General features: G+C 39.1%; 1 protein-coding gene across 2 annotated transcripts in view; it reads left to right on the top strand.

The window, feature by feature from the left end:
• Nucleotides 1-7,889, top strand: part of TBC1D4 (TBC1 domain family member 4) — a 158,263-nt gene extending 150,374 nt beyond the window's left edge. For both annotated transcript variants that reach the window (XM_084622579.1, XM_084622580.1), the window contains exons 17-19: nt 2,794-2,963; nt 4,031-4,207; nt 5,580-7,889. In XM_084622579.1, the coding sequence (XP_084478705.1) occupies nt 2,794-2,963; nt 4,031-4,207; nt 5,580-5,813 (581 nt within the window). In that variant the 3' untranslated portion in view covers nt 5,814-7,889. The remainder of the gene's footprint in view (nt 1-2,793; nt 2,964-4,030; nt 4,208-5,579) is intronic.
• Nucleotides 7,890-16,208: the final 8,319 nt, after the last annotated feature.

The raw sequence follows: 16,208 nt of genomic DNA, 5'->3' as shown, positions 1-16,208 counted from the left end.
GGTTTGGGGTGAGGTGGGCTCTGGGCGGCACTTACCTAGGAAGCTCCCCGGAAGCGGCGACATCCCCCTCGCTCAGCTGCTAGGCGGAGGCGTGGCCAGGCGGCTCTGTGCGCTGCCTCTGCCTGCAGGCACTGCCCCCACAGCTCCCATTGGCCACGGGTCCCAGCCAATGGGAGCTGCAAAGCCAGCGCTCTGGGCGGAGGCAGCACACAGATCTGCCTGGCTGCACTTCCACCTAGGAGCTGAGTGAGCGGGATGTCACTCCCCCCCCCCCCCCCCCAGCCAGGTAAGCGCCGCCCAGAGCCTGCCTCACTCCACCCTGTGCCCCTGCCTCCTCCCACACTGAGACTCTGCTGCTGTGGGGGTGGCACGGAGCCAAATAGGGAGCCTGCAGGCCTCACCAACCTCCCCCCCTCAGCCCCCCCCCCGCTCCCCTGCCGTAGCACCAGCGGGGTTCCCAGGCTGTGTGCTGCTGCCCTTCCCCAGCCCCCCACCCGGGCTGCCCTGCCCCCGGGCAACACCCACCCCCCAAAGTTTTAGTCACGGGTATTTTTTAGTAAAAATCATGGACAGGTCACTGGCCATGAATTTTTGTTTACTGCCTGTGACCTGTTCGTGACCTTTACTAAAAATACCCTTAATATACTAAAAGTAGCCTTAGTGATGATACAGGTATTAAACCTATTTTGCATATGGCTACTCAAGAGCAGTATGTCTATCTCAAGAGGTACAGTATTGTTTTGGGACTTCTAAACTCTGAATTGTATCATTATGGAGAAAAGGATGATGCAATAGGTTTTCAGTGCACTCCATTTCTTTCTGTAGATTTCATTAAAGTAAGCCATTGAATCCAGAAACTTGAACACTATACTCAGTTTTGATTTCATGAATATTTTAGCTATTTAGGTATTTAAAATTAAACAGTTTCAGCTTTAGTACATTTCATATTCTATTTAGATACTCTTTTAGAGTCTGATGTACACAGGGCAGTGTTTAATACAATAACTTCAATAGAACTACTCATGGTAGTAAGTGTTTATAGGATCACATTGATAGTTAGCAATTTCTGCATCTTATTAACAGGTTAGGAATAATAATTTCAAATTTCTTCATTTCAAAAATTGCTTTTTATGCATGCAACTTTGTAAGAGTTTGTCCAAAAATACAACAGATATCTAGATACTGTAATATACTACAGTTATCAAGAAATGAGAAAAATATATCTCATACTTTGATATCTCTTAAATCAATAGTAAGTTGCTTTTGATTTTTCCTTTGTAGCATTTGTGAAGTTTCTGCACTCTCAATTTTTTTTTTCAGCTCCTACATTATTCAAAGTGACTGCTTAATTTCCATCCTTTTGTTTGTTTTTGAATTATTTTTTCCTAAGTCACATTCATATTTTTCTCCTTTTTGCTTTTATAACAAAAATAGACATAATTACATTTTATTTCCTATTTTGGGGCCAATTTAGAAAATTAGGCGGTGTTTCATTTATTTCTCTATAATTGTGAGTGTTTAAATACTTTTTTTAATTCATTATATTCATGCTTTACAGAAGCAAAATAGTAAAAATAAGTACTCTGGTTTATTTTGCATTTTGTTTAAAAATATTATTCTCATGTTTTTGTTGCTCCAATAGACTTTGAAGTCTGGGAGTTGCCTTTTTTTTGGAGGGAGGATCATAGGTGGTTGTTCCCTAAATAAATATAGCAAGGTACATCATAGAATCATAGAATATCAGGGTTGGAAGGGACCCCAGAAGGTCATCTAGTCCAACCCCCTGCTCAAAGCAGGACCAATTCCCAGTTAAATCATCCCAGCCAGGGCTTTGTCAAGCCTGACCTTAAAAACTTCTAAGGAAGGAGATTCTACCACCTCCCTAGGTAACGCATTCCAGTGTTTCACCACCCTCTTAGTGAAAAAGTTTTTCCTAATATCCAATCTAAACCTCCCCCACAAACCTCATCTGGATCTACACCAGAAACATTGTGTTTTAGTCCCCACTCCTGCAATCTCATCTGTTCAGACAGACTCCTGAACCCTTGCAGAGTCCAGCTTTCTTTAATGAAACTCCCTGGGTGAAATCCTGGCTCTGCGGAGGTAATTGACAAAAATTCCATTGACTGCAGTGGGGCTAAGACATTACCCCATTTGGGCATAAGGATCTGCCCAAGTTGATCAGATTGCAGGATCAGGGCCTTAAATTATAGACAACAGAAGCATTGCTATGGGTTTTTATGAGTAAGGTTTTTAGTCTTTTTTAAAGAGCTTATAAAGCTTCCAGTAATGAAGTAACTATTTACTACCTTGTGAACAGTAGGATAAAATAGTCATTTCTTAACTGTCATTCTGTATTATATTTAATGATCAGCTCCCAATAATAAACGTATGTTAAGGTTTTTTTAAATTAACAATATACATTCCTCTTAATATGGTTAATATCACATACATTAGAACGATACTCAAATGCCTTTCACACTTCTTAGGTCTTCAGAGTGTGCTTGTCCAACAAGCGTAAAATCTTTTTTTTTCCTAAAGCACTGTATTTGTAAAAGGGCAGTAAAAGTTTTTGTACATTTTTTTCATTTATTAAACTGATGCTGAAATATTGGAGTCTTCTAAATAATGAAAATAATATGGTCAAAATATGATGGACCCTATATTAGTTTCCCTCCACAGTTTACTACTGCTCAAATATAGAAAGGCACAGGAAAGTATCCCAGCACAAAAATTAACCCAAATAATTTTAATACTTATTTTCAATGTATTTACAATTTTTTTCTGTTTTAGACATTATCTTTCTTCAAGGAACTGAAGTCATATTTAAGGTAGCTCTGAGTCTACTTAGCAGCCAAGAAGCACTTGTAATGGAATGCGAGAGCTTTGAGAATATTGTTGATTTCCTTAAAGGCACTATCCCAGACATGACTAAGCTTCAAATGGAAAAGATTATTACCCAGGTAAAGTTGGGGGTTTTTCCCCTTTATTTCTTTCCATGTAACTTATAAATAAGATATTAATCCGAAGATGAATACAGGGGTCTCTGCTAATGATGAGTCACTTACTTCAATTTATACAATATTAGTTAGTTCCCCTCTCAGTTGCTATAACACTAAATTCAAGGAGTCATTTTCTGGACTATCGTTGTAATCTGTAGGTCATATCAATTTTTTTATAGTTTTGATGGCCTCTAGTCTGATCAAGAAATCCATCACTATAGAAAATCCTTATGAGCCAATTAACACTATGCTTAAAATCGCATTAGTGACAAACCCATTCAGACATGGCTGTTGCTAGCAGTTTCCCTGACCAATGGGAAAAGGATATTTTTCCAGAAAACAACGCTAGCCAACCCGTGCCTCAGCCTATCTGCTCTACTCTAGTATGCTTTTTTAACATGGTTCTCAAATTCCTGACCTCATTGGTTGGGATTACCAGGTTAGAGCCTTGCAATCCCCATGGATATTGAATTGGTATGTATGCTTCTTACTGTGCCTAACAGTATATGATAAAAAGCAATAAAACATAACAGTAACATGCATCATCATTAACGTCATTGGGTTATCAGGTATTAAGTGTATCTCTAAATTAGAGGGAGAAGTTGCTCAGTGTGTATGCGTTCAGTAATTAACACAATCTAGAGTTGCTTAGATTTGAGTCACCTGAAAAACAGCAAACGTCAATCTGAGCCTGAGTTTTCTGCTGAGCTGACAGTTTCTGAGACTTTCCCTTGCAAGACTGGTGTCACCCTAGCCTTTGTCTCTCTCTTACCTTAGAGCCTCTCTAAAGCCACATTTCAAAGGCTCAGAAAGGCAGTCTATCTGTTCGGTGCTTATATAGCCCCCATCAGTGTAATGTGCCAGTTCCTCACAATCTCTCTGAATATTGTTCCTTTCTAGTTGGGGCAATGAAGTCTATGCTAGATGGCAATTTAAAATATTAAGTAAACCAAGTAGAATTGCCAATTAACCAAATGAAGTTAATGCTCCCTGTTGTAAGCAAAGCTATTTTTCCCCTCTCCTGGTAGGTTTTTGAGATGGATATTTCCAAACAGCTTCATGCATATGAAGTAGAGTACCATGTACTACAGGATGAGCTGCAGGAAGGTTTAAATCCCTGTGATGATGTTGAACCTTTGGAGAAATTGGAGAGGGCCAACAGTCAGCTAAAGAGGCAAAATATGGACTTGTTGGAGAAGCTACAGGTAAATGGCCAAAGATAATTGGATCACTATGCATTAACTTTTTGCTAAAATTCAGCAAACAGGCAGGGGATTTTCTTTTAAAGTCATTTAAGAAATTGATTTTTTTTTAATGTTTAAAAACTTGGCATTGGGAGATTGTTCCACAGCCTAATAGCTTTTGCAATCAAGAAGTTCTTGTTTTGTGTGTTCGATGTAATTTTTTTCTTTTACTCCATTTGTAATCCTCTGTACCCATTTAAATAATTCCTCTTCCTTCTTGATTTTACTTTCTCCAAATACCTGTAGGTTGTGTCCATCCTCACCTGCTTAATTATCTCTTCGACATTTTTAATCTTCTCATAAATCAGTTCTTCCAGCCCCCTCATTTTTTGTTTTTTCTTCAGTTTGTAAATATCTAGCTCCTCCATACCCTGTATCACACTGGGTTTTGGCTGACTGTCTCTTCGCCACCTTAAATACAATTGGATGTTCCGTATCCACTCTAAAGCATAATTTCATTCTAAGTTCATACCTCCCATTGGCTATCTGGACTTTGATTATTTTCCCCGTTTGTATTATCTTGCATTATTACAAAATACAGTACCCTTCTTTCCATGAGACCAGACCAATTAATCTTTAGTAGTGATCTACTTATTTATTTCCATATAGCAATGGAAGGATCTGTACAACTCCTGTACAAGATCACTGAAGAATACCATGGAGTCCTACCAAGATATTGGTAACTCCATCCTCTAGCAGAGATATGGAGAAGTAGGGAGGTACTTTGTGGCTGACAATGCTGCTAGTATCACCTTAGGGAGCTGTATGCTTCTGAGGGGAGCAGGGGCCTGTTCCCCAGTAACTATGGTACCAGAACCTAGGAATTATTTCACAACTCGCTGAGGCACATGATGTTCACTTTCCCTCTGCTTGAGCTAATGCAAATTGCTGAAAACCCCAAATAGATCAGTTCCTTTCCTTTTATAACCTTCCAGTTCCTCTGTCAGGTGACTCCCAGATCACCTGCCCTTAGCAGGTATCTTCATTACCAGGCAACTGCTCTCTTGGCGAACCAGTTCTCCTGGATGGAGCCAGTCAGTTGTCTAGGATGTTTTGTATTTGAATAGAGGACCATCCCAATTTAATGACCTTCCATTAGCAGCCCTATATCGCTTCCCTTTAGAATTTCAGTCTAGCATGAGAAAGGCAAAGGAGAGTAGACAAAAACCTGCAGCATACAGAAAATTCCTAATCTCACACAATTGTACAGATCATCATATTATGTACATGAGTTGTATGGAGGAAAATGGGTACAACCACATATTGTGGGAAAGGTCTTAATCTGAATCTCTTAGAAGGTAATGTAAAGTGATATTCTTACTACTTCTTACAGATAGCTCATGCTAAAATTCAGAGTCTGGAATCCAACCTGGAAAACATATTGTCTCGAGAGAACAAAATGAGGAGCTTAATCCAGTCGCTGGAACAGGAAAAGATGGCATATCAAAAGACTGTTGAGCAAATAAGTAAATACCTGCCAGTAGAAGCACTGTCCGACTGTGAACTGTTCCTGAAGGAAGTAAATGCCAACCCAAACAATAAAACAAAGCAAGGAAATAAGCCATAAGTAAGAGCTTCAGGCAGTATAATTTCAAATACGAAGGGAAAGCAAAGATATGTATGCTGCTATAACAGAACTCAGAAAGCAGCAGGTAGTGGTTTGCCTAAAACTGGTGCTGGGACACTTATAGCAGCAGATGGGCCTTGTCACTCTCATTATGCAAATCCCAGGTTATCAAAATAGATTTTTTTTTTTAATGGTTGTGTACATATATCACAATGGGAAATAAAGGACTGTTGCATTTAATTGTGACAAGTAGATGTATATTTAGAGTTGATTTAAAGGAAAAGGTCAGAACTTCACTAATGAAAGCCAAAGTGGCGGTAAATTAAAATTTAATTCTAGATGCCTATCTTTTGTCTTGTAGCAAAATGAGGATAATGTGTCTCATATATATATATGTATAATACTTGAAAAAGATGAATGTATTTTTTCCTCCAAAGAACAGCATGTTTCACATGTTTTGTGGAATTCTGTGTAAACGAGTGTGTCTGTCATTAATTCTACTGACGTGTGTATATAACAATAACTAAGGCTGACTGTCACCATGTGGCTCTTATAGGGAGAATTGTAATGCCATATGCTGCCTGGAATGTGCCAGTCAGGAAGTTACTCCCCCATGCCAGTTGAAATTGACAGGCATTATGTCACAGTTATGCCTAAAGAACTCAGAAGACTGAAAAGTCAGGAAAAAGCAAGAGCCAGAAAATGGTTGTTAGCTCACTTCCTGCCTCTCCCACCCCAGGAGTTTGACAATAGGAGTTGAAGGAAGGAAACAGGGCTGCAGAGTGGTCTGGAGTCTGAGCTTAATTTCCTGCAGGTGACATGTTGTGGTAATGTATTTAAAACTGGACAGGGTTTTCAAATTGCAAAAGAAACCTTGTAAGACCTTCTGTTGTCAGACAGTTCACTGATTCCCCCAGCAGTTATATAGCTAATTTTTTGGGGGTGGGGAGGTATAATGGGGCACTGGATAAAGTGGGGAGCTAGGATTTCTAAACATTGAGTCCCCAAATACATTGTGAAAGACATACATCGGATAATTTTCAGGCTTGTGCTGTGAAACTGTATAGGGAGAGGATTAGCTAGCCAGACTTTAAATGTCATGTACCTTTCAATTTAAAGCATTGGTTTGAAACACATAATTGAAAGAACATATTATAAATGCAGCTTAATGCTTTCAGGCTGTTCCTGTATTCCGTTACCACCACTTCTTTGTAAACTTGTTTTAATTATCCTGTCATGAGTGAATCTGTCCTAGACAGAGGAAGGTAAGCCCAGGTAATTTCTTAGATTGTATGTATGTCAACCAAAAGACAATAAATAAGATGCCTACAGATTTGAAAAATCTAGTTGTGATTAGTGTAAATCTGCAAGAAGGTTTGTTTGTATGTAGGAGACATGTATTTTGGAATTCATGTCAGAGTTGTTACTTGAATGTTAAAATGGGTCACGTTATCTTACCATTTATGCTATATTCCAGGCAGGTGGTTTTTTTTGTTTTTGAAGTATAAAAATCAAGCCAAGTGCCAAATTCAGCAAAGTGTCATTTACGCATAAGATTGTTTGATTGGAAAGCAAATGTTGAACCTAACTGCTTTTTGTGTCAGAATGCTTTGTTAATTTCAAGGGAAAAAAAGAGCAACAGAATCACTGCTTTGCTGCTCATTGCTGCAGAGTTTAGTTTTATTTCCATGGTGGCTTTCTTATTTGGTAGTACTCATTCAATTACTGTATTTATCTTTCTTATTACTGTCGGGTGCAAGCTCTTACACTGTGTATAAAATTACATGGAATCTGACTTGGTATTTCAATAATGTTTCATTGCACCAGATGGAAAAATGCCAAGTGAAGAGGTAATTCTTTGCAGTTTGTTCAAAGTAAATTTTAGCTAATATGTATATACAGAACTAATCCCAGGGAACTTCAGTACAGTGTAGTACAAGACCAAGGGTGTTCAGATACATACTGTTACTTTTTCTTTTTTTTAGATGCACTGAATGTGCTTTATCCTCTGTTTTACTTATATCAATTTTTTTCATGTGATGCCTGGAGAATTTCCAATAAATGTAATTTGCTGCATTTCCCATGGCCTCTGGCTTTTTTTCATTTCTCCTCATTTCTAGTACCAGTTTTTCACTTGTAACAGTGCTGTCTTCATGGAAAAATTAAGGAATCTGTTTAGTCTCTGTGTGTGAAAAACAGGATTTGCAAAAGGACACAGGAAAAATGCAAATTATGACAATTTAAAATATACAAACAATATATTTTTCAAAATTTCAAAGTCTGAATTCTTTTTTTTTTTTTTTTTTTAAATTTTTAAGCTGTTCACTTTCAATAGACAGACATGTTAGGAATGATAACTATGGGAATTTGTTTAATTCAGAGGAAGGAATCTGAATCTGTCTAGCCTTTTGTGCCCTCATTTGAAAAACCTACACAAGTGGTGACAACCTATTTTTCACGGTGTAGTCTATGTTATGAGACATTCATCATGGTCTTTGTTCTGCACACTTGCATAATTTGTAACATGTATCTCTGGGGTGCCCTGCTTCAAATATAAAACCTACAAAGATCTGTTTAAGATGAATAACAATCAAAAGTATAGTTGAAGTTTGTCGTTTAATTACAGGTTTTTCAGGGTTTGTGCATGTATGTATGTTTATAACAAATCACTATAGGTGATCGTTTACATCCCATATCCCCAGATTTTTATTAATTCTCGTTTTTTTTAAGAAAATCAAATTAGTAGTTTAGGCCCAAAAGGTAGATGAGTTGAAATAAACAATAAAACCTAATACCAATAAAATTGTGTTCATGGTTTACAGAAAAAAAAATATTAAGGGGTTGAGCATATTGCTTGAGTTTTAAACATTTCCTTGCACTATTTGCAAAGCTAATACATGAGGATCAGACATTGAAAATGGCCAGTCCATTTTTACTAAGATTAGGGAAATCCAAAAAATAAACTAGATTTTTTTTAAAATTCCTTTAGTTTTAATAATTTAAGGTATTAGCTACACAGATAAGAAATTTGCTTATTAAAATATATGGACTCAAACTCCACTCTGATACATGTGTGCAGAACAATGGAGGATGATGTATGAATGTAGCAGAGCAGCATTTTCCCTTGATTTACCTGACAGCATCCCTTTTACAAATGTCTGTAGAGTTTATTACTTTCATGTGTAAAGCTACTGTTAGTTTAAAGAACCTGTATGCCACATTCACCTATCATGCACTTTCACCCGTTACACACACACCCCACACCCCCCAAGATGAAATTCTGAAACTATTGATCAGTGCACACCAATTCCACTGGAAGTGAATGATGCCTTTTGCAATTTAAACTGAGGGTATGGGTAAGTTAAGGTAAGAAGTTTTGGAGAAGGTGCTCCCAGTCCGTCAATGCTGAACATTGCCAAAGAGTTTGGGATATGGACCGTGCCTCACTATATACTTGGAAAGCATGTAGCACTTTGGGAGTGCTAATATAATACAAATAGGCACTGGATTTTGCCCCTTCTTGGGAAAAGTGTTGGAACCTTATTGACTGCAAGTGATCAGAACCTCATTTCTTCATCTTACCTGAAAAGTAGCAGCCCACTATGCTATGGCTCTAACTGAGAACAGGTCAGAAGGATGAATGCAGCTACTGTATCTTCAGCACTACATCATGCAGCATCTAGGAGGAGCTAACTCTAAATTTATTGAACCTCTCAGATAGCCGAGGGCTTCCTTGAAAGGGCTGTGAAGGTTTCAATATTTTTAGCTCACAAGTTATAACTGAAAACTACTTATCTCTGCCAGGATTCTAATTACACCAGGCAGGATCTTGGAGAAGAGCTAGAGCTGGGTGAATTTTCTAAAAAACCTCTTGTGTTGGAAAATTTTCTTTTTGACCAATTTTTCCGGTTTTTAGGGTAAAAGAATTGAACTGACAGCCGAAGTCTTTTAAACCAAACTTTTTTTACCCAAAAGAAAAACCCAAAGAGTTGTTTTGTAACTTTCGTTGAAAAACAAAAATTAATATTTTGAAATAATAACATTGGCATTTTTCAACCAGCTGTAAGAAGGGCCTCTTTGAAAACAGGAATGGTGACCTGTTATCTTCAGTTAAACTTAAGTGTGGTGGTCATCTCTGCTATTGAGTTAGACAGGTTTCCTTGCTTCTTAACCTCCTCACTGCAATGCTGCCCAGGTTGCTCAGAGTTGCCTAAAGGGAGGCAATCTAGGGTGTAACAGAGCTTCTGAGGTCCAGCAATTTGAAGCACCCAGTTGTCCACAATGAGGACTTCAGATTCTTGCATACTTAGCAAATGCTGCATCCCAGCTAAGAGTGAAAATTGCATCTGTTTGCTTAGAACTCTAGAAAAAGAATCTAGCATCTTCAGAAGACACCTCCACTCGTGTCTGCCACTGGACCAGACGACATAATGAACCAGCTCACCCTCCCTTCAGCTTGGTGTCTTTCCTTCATGGACATTAGATATAAAACTTTGTCTAAGTTGGGCATATTGAGGCAGTCCAAATTCTGAGTGCCCACTGTCCCCTTCAGCTTGGTTCAGCATCAGGTTATTAAAGATGATTGTGTGGAAGCCTGAAGATTTCTGCATCCACACTTCCTTGATGGCACTAAATTTGATTTTAGGTAACTTAAAGGATTGTAACTGATCCTACCCTTTGTAGTTAGTTCAGATTTTAATATTGATGCTAGCTTTCGAACCCATCAGTATATGATGCTGCTTCATCTCCCTTGCGATATTAATCTCCTACCGAGCTTGTGGATGGGTGAGGGAGGGACTCTGAGCCCCCTTCTCTCTGTCTCCCACTACCATTATTTATTTTGCCTGAGAGATGCATCATTCAGCACGTCACCATTTTAAACTCTACTGGGACAATGGGCAAAGCTAAAATGAGGGGAGTGGGGTTTATGTTAGAAAGCATTAATGGCTACCTTCAATCAGTTCTTTGATCTGTACAAATACCATCCTGGTTGAGATGATTCTGTCAATCCAATGCCAGAGGCACTGTTTGTCCCCCATTTCCCCCTTCTTATTTTCTGATTTTCACCAAAATCAGTAAGGTGCTGCCTAGAACATTTCCAATTTTGGAATTGATCAGTTGCAAAGTTCAACAGTTAATGCATTATATACTGATGGAGACTTGCCATTAAGTTGAGTGCCAGGCTTCCATATGTTTGGCCAATTACATATAAAACTACCATATTAAAGAACGGTAAGATTGCAAAATCAAGCAATCAAGTTAGGAATTGCCAGTGCGGTGAATGTGGAAATGCTCAGTGATGAATATTATAATATGTAGCAAGTATTTTTGGTATGCTTATTTCCACCTGGTGGCCAAGATGAGAATTGCTATTTACTGTTAAAAAGCCCTAAGATTTTACTTGTGGCACCTTAGAGACTAACCAATTTATTTGAGCATAAGCTTTCTTGAGCTACAGCTCACTTCATTGGATGCATATTGTGGAAAATACAGAAGATGTTAGTTTTTATACATACAAATCATGAAAAAATGGGTGTTTATGTCTACAAAAGGTTTTCTCTCCCCCTACCCCACTCTCCTGCTGGTAATAGCTTATGTAAAGTGATCACTCTCCTTACAGTGTGCATGATAATCAAGGTGGGCCATTTCCAGCACAAATCCTGGTTTTCTCCCACACGCACCCTCCCCCGCACAACCCCCCAAACAAACCCACCTTGGTTATCATACACATTGTAAGGAGAGTAATCACTTTACATAAGCTATTACCAGCAGAAAAGTGGGGTGGGGGGAGAGAGAACCTTTTGTAGTGATAAACACCCATTTTTTCATGATTTGTGTGTATAAAAACAAACATCTTTTGTATTTTCCACAGTATGCATCCAATGAAGTGAGCTGTAGCTCACGAAAGCTTATGCTCAAATAAATTGGTTAGTCTCTAAGGTGCCACAAGTACTCCTTTTCTTTTTGCAAATGCAGACTAACACCGCTGTTACTCTGAAACCTAAGATTTTACTGAACTTGTTCCAACAATTGTGTGAGGAAGTTTTTTCAAGATGTAGGCTGATTAGTGGTCTGTGAACCTGTACCAGAATAAAAGATTTCCTTTTCCAGTTCTAATCGGTCTTGGATCTCCATATGCTATGTTGGCCACAAGAATAAACTAAAAACAACAACCAGCAAGCTCTACATACTGTTTGCATAAGTGACCAACTTTTTTCTATTGCAAAGAAAAATGGCTGTATATGGAAAATGAAGATGTATGATGCAAAGTAGGAGGACTGGACTCAGTACTTTGAAGACTCTCCCAGAACTTTATTACAAATGATACAGAGGATGATAAAAAGAAACATGCCATTTTATTGAGTGTTTGTGGAGCAAAAACATAATTTAATTAGATTTTGGTGGCACTAGAAAAGCTCAGTGCCAAATATTTTGAACTAATTAAAGTGGTCATGCGCCATCAGTACCCAATGCCATCTGAGATTGTGCAGCGTTTAAAATTTAAGTTTCTCCCACCAACCTGGAAAATCGGTGGCAGGTTTTATACCAGAACTATGTTTGTTGGAGTGCTGTGGTTTTGGAGATACATTGAAGGCCGTGGCTATGGTATCAGTGTTGGCAGAGTCCACCTCAGATTTTAAAAAAGCTCTGGAAATAGCGCAAAGCATGGATGTAGCTGCAGAGTATGCTTTAAAGTTACACAGACGCACTAAGCAGCATGTAGCTAGCCAATCACAGGTACCATGCAAAAAATATCCAGCATTTCACACAAAGCAAATGAATCATTAACAGAGGTACCGCCTCAAGAACACACAACTGCTTTAGGTGTGGGGAGAAACATACAAGGATATTGAGTGCTGGGTTTGCCAGAAGTGAGGTCATCTTGTAAATGTGCACCATTTAAAAAAAAACAGACACATGGAAGGGAAAATGTGGGTCATGAGAGGTGCATCATATTGTAAAGGAGAAAGAGAAGCCAAAAGCTGAAGACTATGTTTACTGTTATTAGCAGTAGCCAAAAGAAGAAATCCCCTTGAGTGGATGTTACAATTAATGGACAAAGAATAACCATAGAGATTGATATAGGAGCTTCACTGTCTATAATCAGCCCAGCCCTGAAGAAGACGTCTTTGTAAGCTTGAAAACTGCGCTCTCTCTCTCACCAACAGAAGTTTGTCCAATAAGAGGTATTACTTCACCAATCGTCCGGCCCTCTGACTACTACCCCATGCTACTCATCCATGCGGGCACTCATGATACTGCGAAGTAGGACCCTCAGTAGATCAGAAGTGACTACAGGGCTCTGGGAGTAAGGGTGAAGGAGTTCAGTGCACAGGTGGTGGTCTCTTCGATCCTTCCGGCCACGGGTAAGGGGCCCAGGCAGAGAAACATGCATCCTGGAGGTGAATACCTGGCTGCGAGGATGGTGTCACCAGGAGGGCTTTGGCTTCCTTGACCATGGGATGCTGTTCTAGGAAGAAGGACTGCTAAGCAGAGATGGGGTCCACCTATCGAGGAAGGCGAAGAGCATATCTAGATACAGACCAGCTAACGTAGTGAGGAGGGCTTTAAACTAGATTCGAAGGGGGCAGATGACCAAAGCCCACAGGTAAGTCAAGAACATGGAGTCCTGGAAGAAGGTTTGGAATTGGGGGGGGGGGGGGGATGGGCTGTTATAGCAGGGATAAAGGCGAAACAAGACCGAACTGGGGGGGAGGGAAATCAAATCAGTATCTTAGATGTCTGTATACTAATGGAAGAAGTATGGGGAATAAGCAGGAAGAACTTGAAATGCTAGTGAATAAACACAATTATGACATAATTGGCATCACAGAGACTTGGTGGGATAATACACATGATGGGAATATTGGTATAGAAGATGCAGCTTTCTCAGGAAGAACAGGCAGGGAAAAAAGGGAGGAGGTGTTGTCTTATATATTAACAATGTATACACTTGGACTGAGGTTGAGATGGAAATATGAGACAGACTTGTTGAAAATCTCTGGGTAAGGATAAAAGGGGTAAAAAACAGGGGTGATGTCATGGTAGGGGTCTACTGCAGACCACCTAACCAGGAAGAAGAGGTGGATGAGGATTTTTTAAACAACTAACAAAATCATCCAAAGCATAGGACTTGGTGGTGATGGGGGACTTCAACTACCCAGACATCTGTTTAGAAAATAACACAGCAGGGCACAGATTATCCCATACATTCTTGAAATGTACTAGAGACAATATTTTATTTCAGAAGATGGAGACAGCTACTAGGGGAGAGGCTGTTCTAGATTTGATTTTGACAGATATGGAGGAACTGGTTGAGAATTTGATGGTGGAAGGCAGCTTGGGTGAAAGTGATCATGAAATGATTCTAAGGAATGGTAGGAGGGAGAACAGCAAAATAAAGACAATGGATTTCAAGAAGGCAGACTCTAGCAAACTTAGGGAGTTGGTAGTAAGATCCCATGAGAAGCAAGTCTAAGGGGAAAAACAATAGAAGACAGTTGGCAGTTTTTCAAACAGACGTTATTAAGGGCACAAGAGGAAACTATCCCACTGCGTAGGAAAGATAGGTAGTATGGCAAGAGACCACCTTGGCTTAACCAGGAGATCTTCAATGATCTAAAAATAAAAAAAAAATCCTACAAAAAGTAGAAACTAGGTCAAATTACAAAGGATGAATATAAAAACCACAAATATGTAGGAACAAAATTAGAAAGGCCAACACACAAAATGAGATCAAACTAGCTAGAGACATAAAGGGTTACAAGAAAACATTCTACAAATACAGTAAAAGCAAGAGGAAGACCAAGGACAGGGTAGGCCCATTACTCAAGGAGGGGGAAAATATAAAAGCAGAAAATGTGGAAATGACAGAGGTGCTTAATGACTTCTTTGTTTCGGTTTTCAACAAGAAGGTTGGTGGTGATTGGCTGTGTAACATAGTGAACACCAGTGAAAATGAGGTAGGATCAGAAGAGGCTAAAATAGGGAAAGAACAAGTTAAAAATTACGTGGACAAATTAAATGTCTTCAATTCACCAGGGCCTGATGAAATGCATCCCAGAATACTCAAGGAGCTGACTGAGGGAGATATCTGAGCCATTAGCGATTATCTTTGAAAAGTCACGGAAGACCAGAGAGATTCCAGAAGACTGGAAAAGGGCAAATATAGTGCCAATATATAAAAAGGGAAATAAGGACAACCCAGGGAAATACAGACCAGACAGCTTAACTTCTATACTCGGAAAGATGATGGAGCAAACAATTAAGCAATCAATTTGCAAACATCTAGAAGATAATAAAGTGATAAGTAACAGTTCGCATGGATTTGTGAAAAACAAATTCTGTCAAACCAACCTGACAGCTTTCTTTGATAGAGTGACAAGCCTTGTGGATTGGGGGTGGAGGGGAGCAATAGACGTGGTATATTTTGACTTTAGTAAAGCTTTTGATACTGTCTCCATGACCTTCTCATAAACAAACTAGGGAAATGCAACCTAGATGGAGCTACTATAAGGTGGGTGCAAAACTGGTTGGAAAACCTTTCCCAGAGATTAGTTATCAGTGGTTCACAGTCATGCTGGAAGGGCATAATGAGTGGGGTCCAGCAGGGATCAGTTCTGGGTCCGGTTCTGTTCAATATCTTCATCAGTGATTTAGATGATGGCATAGAGAGTACATTTACGAAGTTTGCAGATGATACCAACCTGGGAGGAGTTGCAAGTGCTTTGGAGAATAGGATTATAATTCAAAACGATCTGGAGAAATGGTCTGAAGTAAATAGGATTAAATTTAATAAGGACTTCATTTAGGAAGGAACAATCAATTGCACACATACAAAATGGGAAATGACTGTCTAAGAAAGAGTACTATGGAAAGGGATCTGGGGGTCATAGTGGACAAGTTAAATATGAGTCAACAGTGTAACGCTGTTGCAAAAAAAGTGAACATCCTTCTGGGATGTATTAGCAGGAGAGTTGTAAGCGAGACACAAGAAGTAATATTTTCACTCTACTCTGTGCTGATTAGGCCTCAACTGGAGTATTATGTCCAGTTCTGGGCACCACATTTCAGGAAGGATGTGGACAAATTGGAGAGAGTCCAGGGAAGAGCAACAAAAATTATTAAAGGTCTAGAAAACAGGACCTATGTAGGAAGGCTGAAAAAATTGGGTTTGTTTAGTCTGGAAAAAAGAAGACTGAGAGGAAACATAACAGTTTTTAAGTTTGTAAAAGGTTGTTACAAGGAGGTGAAAGAAAAATTGTTGTTCTTAACCTCTGAAGATAGGTCAAGAAGCAATGGGCTTAAATTGCAACAAGGGAAGCTTAGGTTGAACATTAGGAAAAACTTCCTAACCGTCAGGGTGGTTAAGCACTGGAATAAATTGCCTAGGGA

Source organism: Lepidochelys olivacea, assembly GCF_965140295.1.
Source record: "Lepidochelys olivacea isolate rLepOli2 genome assembly, chromosome: 1".
NCBI classification, from domain to species: Eukaryota; Metazoa; Chordata; order Testudines; family Cheloniidae; genus Lepidochelys; species Lepidochelys olivacea.
This window is presented reverse-complemented; position numbering and strand designations above follow the sequence as displayed.